This window comes from Danio rerio, chromosome 8 (genome assembly GCF_049306965.1).
Source record: "Danio rerio strain Tuebingen ecotype United States chromosome 8, GRCz12tu, whole genome shotgun sequence".
NCBI lineage: Eukaryota > Metazoa > Chordata > Actinopteri > Cypriniformes > Danionidae > Danio > Danio rerio.
The window spans coordinates 15,841,950-15,855,656 of NC_133183.1; the positions used below are offsets into that span (position 1 = coordinate 15,841,950).

General features: G+C 37.1%; 2 protein-coding genes across 2 annotated transcripts in view; both read right to left on the bottom strand.

Moving 5' to 3' along the window:
* The window catches only part of si:dkey-6n6.1, a 215,547-nt gene that overhangs the window by 137,370 nt on the left and 64,470 nt on the right, over positions 1-13,707 (bottom strand). The window lies entirely within an intron of this gene.
* Positions 4,660-10,652, bottom strand: si:ch211-229n2.7. Its single transcript, NM_001123322.1, has 4 exons — positions 10,593-10,652; positions 10,060-10,180; positions 5,068-5,366; positions 4,660-4,977 (listed from the first exon to the last, which is right to left on the bottom strand). The coding sequence occupies exons 1-4, from the start codon at positions 10,608-10,610 to the stop codon at positions 4,903-4,905; spliced, it is 513 nt and encodes a 170-aa protein (NP_001116794.1). The 5' UTR covers positions 10,611-10,652; the 3' UTR covers positions 4,660-4,902.

Consider the following 13,707-nt stretch of genomic DNA (forward strand, 5'->3'; position numbering starts at 1 on the left):
TGTTCTGTGGACTTGGAGGAGGCATTCGACCGTGTCTCTCGTGTCATGGCATTCTGTGGAAGGTGCTCTGGGAGTATAGGGTCAGAGGCACTCTGCTAAGGGCATTCTAGTCCCTGTATGAACAGAGTAGAAGGTTCACATTGGTTCACATTGCCGGCAATAAGTCAGACTTGTTTCCAGTGCACCTTGGACTCCTGCAGTCACCAATACTTTGCCACCAATTATGCTCATAATTTTTCTGCATGGAATTTCAAATCGCAGCCTTGGGCTGGAGGGGGTCCGGTTTGTCGACCACAGGATTTCATGTTATCCACAGACAATTTTGTTCTGTTGGCTTCATTGAACATGGACCTTCAGCATGCACTGGGGCGGTTTGTGCCGAGTGTGACGCGGTTGTTATGAGAACCTGAGTCTAAGTCCTAGGCCATAATGCTCCAACGGAAAAAGGTGGTTTGCCATTTCCAAATTGAAGGAAAGTCCTTACCCCAGGCGGAGGAGTTCAGTGCTGAAATTAGTTTTCTTCGCAGGGTGGTAGAGGGGGGTCTGGATGCAGACCTGGTGCAGTGCAATTTGAGCTGCATCCAATGCTTTTTAATGGGCTCACCAAACCCCACCCCTAACCCTCCCTGTCACAGTGACGTCACTAACTCCAAGTTCATTGTTGCATGGCTGAGTGACGCAATCTCAGCTTGCATCAAAAAGGCTGCATCCAGATACTATTGGGGTGGCGGGGCCCACCCTTATAGACAGGGTGAGGCAGGGGGGTAGCTGTACGAAATCCAAAAGTTTACATTCTTAATTACCTGTTTCTAACTGATCTGTCTCTAAAAGTGAGGGGGACGGGGGGATACTTCCCCGTCACTTTTAGGTTGCTTCGCCCCTGGGGTGAGGAGCTCTATCACTCAGGAGGAGCTCGGTGTAGAGCTGCTGTTCCTCCACATCGGGAGAAGTCAGCTGAGGTGGCTCAGACATCTGTTTCCGATGCCTCCTGGTTGCTTACCTAGGGAGGTGTTCCAGACATGTCCCACCAGTGGGAGACCTCGGTGAAGACCCAGGACACGCTGGAGGGACTATGTCTTTTGGCTGCCCTGGGAACGCCATGGAATCCCCCTGGAGGAGCTGGAGGAAATGTCTGGGGAGAGGGAAGTCGGGTTCACTCATAAGATTGTTTCCCCCGCGATTCAGTCTCGGAAAAGCGGATGAAAATGAAATGAAAATAAAACAAGTGTAATTTTCAGCAATTACACGTATTAAGTAAGGAAAAGGAAACTGACAATGGATCATTGTAAAGAACAGAAATATTTGTTTTATGGTGTAGGAAAATTATGAAAAACACAACATTGCCCACTTCACCTTAAGAAAAAGCCTCATGATAACCGCAATTTCATCCAAAACACAATAAATTGATTAGCTTACTAGTTATTAATACAGCTGTCAATGGGGTATATGCACATAGACTTTTAATTTCAGCCAGCCAGCCAGCCTCAGCGCTTCCAGAGAACTGTCTTTCTATTATACATTGCCACATTTAAAGTCTGATTCCTTTAAAAATCAGCGATCTTCACAGCCATATACTGTATAAAGTGGGTTTCAGACCGGACAAGAAGCACTGCATTCAATTCCATTTCCCCCTGCCATGTCTTTAAAATATGACAGTTTATTTTATCCCAGTATTTTCAATGCCGTTTCTGCACTCACCTGCTTATCCTGACAGCACTTGCGGTTACAGTCTTTCATCGCGTTTTACGCTTGAGCAACTAAATGAATGCTCAAGTCTATTTAATTGAATATATCGTAATTAGATTACAACATCAACACTGTAAAAGGAACCTTATGAAATTGAAAGTAGTCACATTAAGCTTTCACTGGAAGTTTATCAATGGCTCAAAAACACTACCTGTGCATATAGCCCATTTTAAGATCTCCATGCATAATAGATCATTGCAGGAGGCTTTTCTGTTTCATTCCTTTTCAAGATGCATATGGATAAAAAATGTACAACATAAAATATAATTTTAGCAAATATACTTATAAATTAAGCTTTAATAGACAATTGACCCCTTATTATTAGAAAGTAATCCATATCCAAGGTGGTAAGCATTATTTTCTAATGATCCAATAAAATGGAAGACCATTTCAATATGGTGATGTCACTGGCCTATGAACATTTCCTGTTTGTTTATAACTGTTCAAAGACAATTCAATCATAACTTAATTTAAAACATCTACCATAACATTATTTATCAGTATGTGGCTCTTTTTGGATTCTCGGAAGCTCTAGAAATTAAAAAATATAAAACAGGAAACACACTGGGACCATTGTTTTTGTTTACAACCCCTCAAAATGGTCTACCACACCTAGAGATGAGATGAGTTGACATGTTGTATTTCAAGACTTGTTAGATTTTTTCCTTAACTGCTCCTGTGGGTTGGACTAATTTCATACGCATCTCAACCAAAGCCTTTTGTTTTGTTTTTATTAGCTGTTTTGACAGGCTGTGAAATAACTAGTATTTAGTTATATACTAGTAGAGTATAGTTGTATGGTACTGTATTGGTCAAGACATGACTGAAACTAGCTGTGTCATGAAAATAATTACACACCTTAGATGTTCAACAACCAGTTTAAGAGTTCACAATTAGCTGATGATTGAAACAAGGCATGTTTTGGCATGCTGTCTTGGGAGAGAGCCCTGAGCTCAGAAGATCCTCCAGCCCAGGGCTCCCTCCAATTTGAAGGGCGAGAGGGGAGTTTGAACAGGTTGGTCTCATGAACTTCCCTGGTTTAGTTAGGACAGATTATTAGGACTACTGGTTTTGCTATGGAAGGATGAACTGCTGACTGAAAGGTAAAAATAAGAGCCTGATTAAGAGTTAATTTTCTGTGCCTATTTGGTTTAATTAATTAACATATCGCATGTTTTTGGACTGTGGGAGGAACCCGGGGGAAATCCATGTGAGCACGGAGAGAACATGTAAACTCTTGAACCAGTGACCTTCTTGCTGTGAGGCAACAGTGCTAACCACTGAGCCACCATGCCGTCCTATTCAGGAAACTAAGGAGGAGGAGGAGGGGTAGAAATGGGATTCTTCAAGCTGAAGATAACTGAGGTAAAAAAATTGGGTTTTTATAGTGTGTTGGGAATCATCTGATTGGAGAATCATGTGTTAGCTAATGCACGACCAGCCATGGTCAATCATAAGCATGTGATCCTCTCAGAATTAGTTTATAAATAAACTTTACTAGTAATCAAGCAACCAACAATGATAACATATAATGTATTCTGGGAAAGATAGTATGGGTGTGTCATAATTAAAAGCCCATTTACATTTTTGAATGTTTAGTTGATAGAATGTTCATCAGTTTATGGTTATTAATAAAAAAAAAACCTAAGAATTGACATTAGACATTCTTATGGTTTCAAAACAAAACTTCCCTGAAACCAAACGCACACATTTACACAAACAGAAATAAACAGAAATGAGTAACTGTAGCGTATACTATGGTAAATATTAGTGAAGGTATGTGCCATATTAGTTAAAAAAAAACAAGTGCTGCCAGAAACGAACATCATGATTTTGCCAAGTACGCTGTGATCCTGGAACATCATTTTTGTTGGAAAATATAATCCATACCCATTCCCTACCCCTAAACCCAATAATAAATGTAAATTCTTCTCAAAATCAGAGGCAGGGCTCAAAATGAACCTTTTTGCTTGGTAGCACTGGTGCTCTGAATTTTAAAAATTTAGCTGCACCAGCCAAAATTTTGTCGCACCACCAATTATGAGCACTGTTACTACAATTTTTATATTAACATATTTGTTCCATTTGAATGATGAAGGACTGAATTATTAGACAGAACCTCTCACACTTAAATTGTGTAGATGTGGCAAATGTTATTTGCAAAGTCCTTCCCACAAGCTTTAAAGTAAATGCTTTAGTCATTTTCATAGTGGACTTTAACCCAAAGGAAATCTTTTATCTACTCTTTGAAAAGGTATTAACATTCACCTTATGATCACTGATCAGATGTGCCGTTATTTGTAACTTTAGATGGTTACTAAAACAAAATCTGTCAGTATAGATTTCATTCCCTCATCTTCAGCGCTTTACATTTTGCGCTTGTAGCTCCCTGTCATCTGAAGGCAGAAGGCATTGACTGAGTGATTGACCACTGATATTAACTAATCAATTTGTATTTAGTTCCAGTGCAGCATTGCAGACTTTGTTTATTGCAGCAAGTTGATATGACAAGTGTTTTAAACTATTCCTGAGCGCTGCGTTTCAGATTCAAAGATGCATTCTGCGTGAATGTGTCCTAAATACATGCACGCGCTGATCATTTTGCAGTGAAAACCTGTCGCACGGTACCAATTTTATGCACTCACTCGCACAAATGCTCCCAAATATATTTTGAGGTCGCATAGATAAAATTTTGGGTGCAAATGCAACCAAAAAAACTGCAATTTCGAGCCCTGAGAAGGACTTAACCTAACCGTAAACCTACAGTAAACTGAACATAAACTGTAAACATATCCCTTAATTCTGATTGGAATGCTGCTCCAGGATCAACATACTGTAAATGTTAATCCAGAAACACGTCCTACTTGGAGAAATCAGATTGGCAGTCAGAAACATTTTTTTTATACAATTTGAGTACATTTTTATTGGGACAAAGACACTCCTTAGCTGGAATAAGCTAATATCTCCAATCCAAAGTGCCTAAACCCATTTAAAAGATCCACCTGGCCAGCCTGGGAGACCAAAAAAGCAGAGATTCTGAAGAAAGTGAGAAACATTTCCTTATGTCTTAAAAAAGTAATTCTAGAGGGATTCATGTGTTGTTGTAAAATATCCAGAGTGAAACATAATAAAATTATTTTTGTGGTATTCAGTTGGTCAATATGCTGGCACAAAGGCGCTGAATAGTTCTGTAGCATCCACACATTCCTTGTTTTTTGGTTTTCCTGGAATCTGTAAAACAAAGCAGTCAATATAAGCATATATTAGAACAATTCAAACATTAACAACACTTTTATTGAAATGCATGATTCATGAATTCACCTGATTGCACACAGCTTTTCCAGAGCGTACAAACGTGGCGAAGTGTTCACAATTAAATGTGAGGAGTTTGTAAGTGAACTCCCTGTCCACTAAGCCATTTAGTCTTCTTCTGATTTCATCTGGAGGTGAAGGCTGAATATCGTGCTGGCTATTGCTCACTGAAACACGCGCTCCTTTAGGTACGTTCACCTCTGACAGAAGCTGACGCCGTATCTTAGTTTCTCCCAGCAGAAGATCACCACAAACAGGGAAGACAGTCTGCAGAAATCCCCGAAATGTATTCATCAGCTTATTTTCATCTGGAATGGAAAAAGCTAAATATGAGACTGTTGTAAGAGCACAAGAGAGCTGCTAATTGTATAAGAGCAATATAAGAAATCAAGAATAAGAAATCACGGTCCCACTTTATATTAAGTGGCCTTAACTAATATGTACTTACACAGGAATTAAATTTGTTTATATTTATTACAATGTACTTATTGTGTAAATACATGTATTTATTATGTACTTATGCTTGATTAAATACCTATATGTATTTACATCTGTAATTAACTTCTGTAATTACATTTGTATATACACTGCTGACCATTCCTTACACCTTAACCCACCCTTAAACCTACCCATACCACCAAACCTGTCCATAACCCAACCCCTATCCCAACTCAAGAGCACCACAAGTATTCTCAAATACATTATGAACAGTAAGTACATTGTATTTGCTTTTTGATGTAAGTACATAGTAGTTAAGGACACTTAATATAAAGTGGGACCGAAATCATTTATAAAATTATACAAAACTATAGTTTATAATGAACTCACATATCCATTTATACATGTAAATATGGTATTGTAATTATATTATTATTATTATTATCATCATCATCAGCTTCATTGTCTAAATAAAGTGTCACAGTGAGTCCCATCACATCATTTCAAATTGCTTTACAAATAGCCTTTACTTCTTAACTGCTTCATAAAGGGATAGTTCTACTATAGATGTCAATAATAACCAGCTTCCAACTCTCTTTAAAATATCTTCTTATGTGTTCAGCTAAATAAAGAAAGTTATAATGGTTTGAAACAAGTCGAGGGTTAGTAAATGTAAAAAAGAAGTAGTGTTGAAGATGTAAACCAAATATTAAAACAGCAAATCACATGGCAGCAAGTCTATGCATTTAGACATGGTCAAGACAAACTGCTGAAGGTCAAACTGAGCGTCAGAATGGGAAAGAAACAGGTTTAAAGTGACTGAATTCTGGATCATCTTCTCCCTGATCTCCCTTTCACACCTGCAACTCTCCACGATGGGCATCCAGTGTTCTCCAGCCAGAGGAGGAATGGTCGTGCCCAACTGAGCCTGGTTTCTCTCAAGGTTTTTTCCTTCACTTTCGTCAGTTGGTAAAGCTTGTTCCTCGCCACTGGTTTGCTTGATTTGGGACTTGTGGAGCTGCACATTGATGGATTTGCTCTTCAGTGTTTGGACTTTCAGCAGTGAAAATTAAACCACACTAAACTGAATTTCAACTCTGAAAACTGGACTGATGCAGTTTCAATGTACTAGAACTCCTATGTTAAGTTGCTTTGACACAATCTACATTGTAAAAGTGCTTTACAAATAAACAAGAATTTAACTGAATTGATAGAAAGGCAAGGCTGCGCGAACGCATATCTAGGACCCTCACTACCAGCACTGATGCTCCTCAGGGTTGTGTTCTCTCCCCACTGTTCTTCTTCATCTATACAAATAACTGCACCTCAACAGATCCCTCTGTGAAAGTTCTGAAGCGTGTGAAGGACACTACAGTTATCAAAGATGGACTGGAGTCTGCTTACAGACAGGAGGTTGAGCAGCTAATAATGACTAATAATTCATTCATTCATTTTCTTTTCGGCTTAGTTCTTTTATTGATCTGGGGTCGCCACAGAAAACCCACACGAACACAGGAAGAACTTGCAAAATCCACACAGAAATGCCAACTGACCCAGCCGGGGCTCAAACCAGCGACCTTCTTGCTGTGAGGCGATTGTGCTACCCACTGCTCCACCATGCCGCCCCATGACTAATAATTTTGACTTTAAATGTAAAAAAAAAAATTCAAAACTGCTTTTAATCTAGCAGAAATAAATCAAACAGGAGTTTGTCCAGAAGAAATTTTATAGGAAATACTATTAAAAATTCCTTGCTCTGATTTGGGAAATATTTGAAAAAGAAATATCACAGGAGGGCTAAGAATTGTAACTTTAGCTGTATACGTCAAAATATCATGAACAAAAATTTGATGTTAATCACGTTACAACACATTTTTTTGATGTAAGTTGATGCCAAAAGATTGATGTAAGTCGAGATGATTAGAAAAGTATGTGTATTCAAAATTGGATAACATAAATATAGTCAGTAAATCATGTCAGGTGACAATAATTTAACATTTCACTAAATGAATTGTTTACATTCCTCAGTTTATTGCAGTATTTATGGTAAATCAAGTAAACAATATGATTTTACACACCCATATAAAACAATAATATTTATAGTAAACACTAGAGTTTTTAACTATTATATAGTTAATGAAGGGCAGCACGGTGGCACAGTAAGTAGCACAATCGCCTTACAGCAAGAAGGTCTCTGATTCGAGCCTTGGCATTTCTGAGTTTGCATGATCTCCGCTTGTTCGCGTGGGTTTCCTCTAGGTACTCCAGTTTCCCCCACAAGTCCAAAAATGTGGTATAGGTGAATTGGGTAAGCTAAATTGTCCATAGTGTATGTGTGTAAATGAATGTGTATGGATGTTTTCCAGTGATGGGTTGCAACTGGAAGGACTCCAGCTCCAACATGTGCTGGATAAGTTATCAGTTCATTCCGCTTGGCAACCCCAGATTAATAAAGAGATTAAGCTGTGTAATACACTTCACATTAATGGTTTGAAAACCACTATAGTGTATACAACAGTATTTATTATAAAGGACAGTATTGATTTTTCTTGTGGTAATGGCATGTATATGTCATGAATGAATCACCAACTAACAAGTGCATGTCTTTGGACTGTGGGGGAAACCGGAGCACCCGGAGGAACTTGAACTTTAGACTGCTGAACTAATCATTTCTGGTATTGGACCCGTACAGCTTACATAACTTAGATGAATTATAGTTTTGTGTTGTATGGGATGATACCCTCTTTGTGAATCATGTTAAAGAATCAACATGTAACATATTTTAATTTTATGCATCTGAATATCTAAAGCTAGCTTCAATTATTTTATATTTTCATTTCATCAAGTTCATCAAGATTCTTTGGATTCATCTTCAATATCGCTTCCTTCATGTCATCCCAGACATGCTCAATAATGTTCATGTCTGGTGACTAGGCTGGCCAATCCTGGAGCACCTTGACATTTTTTGCCTTGATGTGGAGGCTTAAGTATGAGAAGGAGCGCTATCCTGCTGAAGAAATTGCCCTCTCATGTGGTTTGTAATGTAAAGAGCAGCACAAATGTCTTGATACCTCAGGCTGTTGATGTTGGATGTTGGATGTAAGACCAATAGGTCTTCTGCAGTATTTGTGATGATTGGGATGCAGTTCAACAGATGATTCATCTGAAAAATCTACCTTCTGCTACAAATGATCTACCTTACAAATGACCAACTAGAAGTCAAGTTATTATTTGTTGCTCCAACAACTGGCATCGATGACAAAAATTTAGTTAGGTAGTGTATACAATAGCGGCTGTATATTGTAATGACTATGTAATTCCAGTGGTATAGTGTGTCATGTTTCTTGAACATGACAATGAGTTCACTATTCTCAAATGACCGTCACAATCCCAAGATCTAAATCCATTTGAGCCCTTTTGAGGTGCTGAAACAGGACATTTACATTATGGAAGGGCAGCCAACAAATGTGCGGTGCTATCATGTCAAAGTAGAGCAAAATCTCAAAGGAATGTTTCCAGATTTTGAGGGATTGTTCACCCCAAAATGAATATTCTGTCATCATTTACTCACCTTTGAGCTTTTTTTTTTGTTTGTTTGTTTTGTCGAACACAAACAAATATATATTGAAGAATGATTGCAACCGGTAAGCGCCGACTTACCTACTATTTGTTTTTCCTAAGGAAGTGAGTGGTTTCCAACATTCTTCAAAATGTCTTCTTATGTGTTCAACAGAAGAAGAAAAAAAATAAACAGGTTTGGAACAAGTTAATGGTGAGTAAATAAAGACAGAATTTTTATTTTGCGGTGAACTATTAGCACTTTTATCATGACGTATATTTTTAACATATGCACATATGACTCATTTTAATGGTTAGAAATGATGTACGTAAATAGACAGTAAACAATATTTTTAATAGATGTTGTATATACGTTTAAGCTCATATGACACTTTTAGACTTGTGAAATTCAAACATGAACTTGTAGGTAATATTTGTAATCTGCATATTGCCATATGTTATATTCTTTCCATAGCTACGTCAATATTTAACATATCAATGTCAAATACAGTGTTGGGAAAAAAGTTATATATTAAAAGCTGTAGTCACTTTAAAAAAAAAAACTTAATGTGTAAGTTTCTTTTAAAGGATGCAATGTAAATATACAGGTATATGTGCTATGTTATTTTATTGTTATTTGCCTTTTTTTTATACTTTTTTTAAAGAGATAAGACGTCAAATTGTAATATATTGCTTTGTTTTACCCAAGTACGCAACACTGAACACAGAAGTCAACATTTGAAGTGGATCCCCACCTTTTGTCAAACATGTCCAATAGAACAACATCCATTCTAGTCCTAGAACAATTTTGAAAATCATTTTTAATTTGCTTCGAATGTTGACTGCTGTATTTATATCAATGAAATATATAGCACTCTCAGCAGTTGGGGTAAGTTTGTCACTAGCTGTCCACTTTGTATAATAGGCTACACTGCAGCATGATAATGTCATTGTTTTTGTATAATTAGTAGAGTATATAGGCCTATAATATCGTATGCTACTTACCCGCAACAGCAAAGTGCACGACGTATCCATCCCCGTCGTACACGCCCCAATGTGCGTAGCCAATAGGATACGAGAACTCGATTAAATCTCCGAACTGCGCGGTGGTTATGAGGTGTTCAACCTGTGCATGACAATTCAAATTGTCAGGAGGATTCCGCCCGTAAGAAGCTGAAGTTACAGGTTTCACAAGTTTGACAACATGACGCCTGCATTCTTTGAGGAACTTGATTTATGTCATTTGTTGTGGCATACATTTAAGGTTATTAAATTATTGTTTAGATCATCTTAAAGCCACTAACTTTAAACTATAGAGGTAGGCTATTTACATAATACTCTCAGCTCGTTCTAAATAGTTCTGTCGCAAAATAAATATTGCAAGTAACCTATAGCCTATCTGACATGAATCTAATGTAACCTCGTTGGTTTTAACGTGACATAAAAATACAGGTGATACATATATTAGTTTTTAAACTTGAACTTGATCAAACATCACATCAGATAATTCCTCAGATAAAGTAATTGCGCAAACATACCTGTTCTTTGAAGTCCATCTCTCGTGTTTTTAGTCGTCAAGAGCAGAAACTACACGCAGGATTTAAATTTCTCTGTCACGCACTGAAGGCGTGGTCACGCGAAAACAATCAGCAGAATGACTTGTTTGAGATGACTTCTTCAGTTTAGCTGCTCCTCCTCTGCTAAATGAATCATGTCGAATGCACTTCTAAGAATCATTTCACAACATTTAAGTTAGAATAAGGTCAAAATTAAGGTCCCCTTTAAGACTGGCTGTTTTGTGATAAACATCCACAACTAAACACTTTATTTACAGTATTACCATGATGAATGAATGACAACCAGCCGACCAGAGAATGACAAACTGATAATCCATCACATTATTTAAAAGATTAAATCAATGAATAAGCAAATGAAGCTCACTAAAAAATAATGTCTGCAAAATTGTTGCAAATAATTTATTTGGGCTAAATTTAAACAAACTAATTCAATTAAGTATGAAAGTTTAACTTAATTTGTTTGTTTAAATTCAGCCCAAATAAATTGTTTGCAACATTTTTGTAGACATCTTTTTCTTTAGTGAGCTTCATTTGCTTATTCAATGATTTAATCTTTTAAATAATGAGATGGATTATCAGTTTGTCATTCTGACCGGCTGATTGTTTACAATCACTTAATCTAAAAAAAAAAAAATTGTAAATCCAAGGAATCATCTTTGAATCACTTTTTTCAGTGATGTAAGATATTTAAACTCATAAATTTCAACTGATCAATTGTCAACCAATCAAATGGACACTTTCATTTGTGGAGTACATATTCGTTAATGTTAGCAGGGATCAATAGCTTTAAATACACCAGTGGTCTCAGCACTTTTGTATAAATGGTGTCCTCTTTCTTTTGAATGATGTCCATACATCAGCATCTTTGTACAGGGTTGCCTAAACCTCCCAGTACCTGATGGGGTTGACTGATGCCATTGTAGAAGACCTGTTGGGCAGAAGTCATCCTCCCCAACTTTGGTGATGTTGTTTAAATGGAGATAAACAACCTGTTAAGAAAGCACAGCTTTGTTTATTTGCTATAATGACATACATTGTAAAATACATGTACCCTTAAAGTTTTCCATATTTTGTGATTACTGTTTTGTTTTCTTCCATTCATGATTTTGAATTGTATCATGGACCTTAATTGTTCCTCCGACAAGTTTTGATGTTAAAAAGTAAAAAAAAAAAAAAAAAAAAGTTTTTTTTTTTTTGACATTTTTAATTGTTTGAAGTGATTGAGCGTGTTAAATCTGTAGATATGTGGGTACTTCATATGAGACAAACCACTGGGCACACTGGTTAGACGGTTGTTGTCAAGGTGCAACTCTCTCAGTTTGGTGAGGTAGGATAAAGCAACATGCTCAATGTGGCGCACCACTAGAGGACACCCAAAACATACTAGAAGTTGTCATAATACAATCTGCTTGCATGCATGCTGTATGCTAATGACACTAAATAAATAGAGATGTGTAAAGTTCACCTCTGCAGCTGTACTGACTGAGATCCACCAGCTCAATGGCTTGAATCTGATTATTGTCCAAATGAAGCTCATGAAGACTGCAGGGAAGGTCTGACAAAAATGAGACACATTCCATATGGGTCAGAATGAGCTGCATTGTGTTCAGAAAAGAATGAGGAGCAGTGTGTGTAGAAGAGAATTTTGTGAAACACAAATACACCTCTATTCCTTATAATTACCCTACCAGGCACAATGTAATTCAAAAATAAAATCTGTAAAAAACAGTAATATTGTGGCAGCACAGTGGCGGAGTGGGTAGCACAATCTGAGCCCCGGCTGGGTCAGTTGGCATTTTTGTGTGGAGTTTGCATGTTCTGTCCGTGTTTGAGTGGGTTTCCTCCAGGTGTTCAGTTTCTCCCACAAGTCTAAAGATATGTGGTATAGGTTGAGTAAGCTATTGTCCGTAGTGTATTTGTGTGAGTGAGAGTGAATGAATGTTTCCAGTGATGGAAGGACATTCGCTGCGTAAAACATATGCTGGATAAGTTGGCAGTTTATTCCGCTGTGTCGACCCCAGATGAATAAAGGGACTAGTCTAAGTAAAAAAGAAAATAAATGAATGAATGAAAGCAATATTGTGAAATAGTGTTACAGTTTAAAATATGGATATTTATATCTTTTTTATTCTATTGGTAGAAACTTCAATACTACAATTTAAAAGGTAAGTGCTGTACACAAAACTGATTTGGAACAACTTAAGGGTGCGTAAATGATGGCATAATTTTCTTTTTGCTTTCTTTTTTTTGGGGGGGGTGAACTATTCCTTTAAATTGATCAAAGGACCAAGTAAAAGAAATGTATGTAGCATGGTTTCCACAAAAAAATATTAAGCAGCAACTGTTTTAAACACTGATAATCATAAGAAAATAGAATTGAAAATTAAATTAAATCTACTTGTTTCTGAGACTATATGTTATCTTTGGGAACCGCTGTGAATTTTCTTAAAATAATGAGCAGCTTAAGACCCATAAATTCTGCTGGTTCTAAACCACTGTTCTGGATTACAACTGTCATGGATCCGCAGCTTCACTAGAGATGAAGGCAGGTTTTTGGGCATGGAAGTCAGAAGGTTGTGTGAAATGTATAACTTCTGCAAATGTTTCAAAGAGAGGAATGCCTTTGGATAAACTTTGGAGATCTGGTTATATCACCAGGACCTGAATCGGGACAGGGGTTATGAATAGCTGATTGGGAAAAAAAGGTGTAAAAACAAATCCTTTTGAAAGTATAGTTAATCTAAAATATGTAATTCTGTCACCGTTTATTCACCATCCACTTGTTTCAAACCTGAAACCTGAAACCAGAAGCTGCCAGTGACTTACACTAGTAGTTTTGTGCAGAAAAAAAGAAACTCATCATTTAGTGTGAGTAAATGATGAGGTGAATCAATCTGACACGCATATTAACAATATTAATTACTCAATTCATTCACACAATTAATAATGAAATAAAAATATTTTGTCTCACATAGAGGTTGGAGAATCTCTGTGATCCTATTTATTGCTCTGCAGGTCCAATAGCAGTGTGTCTGCAGTAATATCAAATGGCACATAACCTAAACCTGTTGAAGAA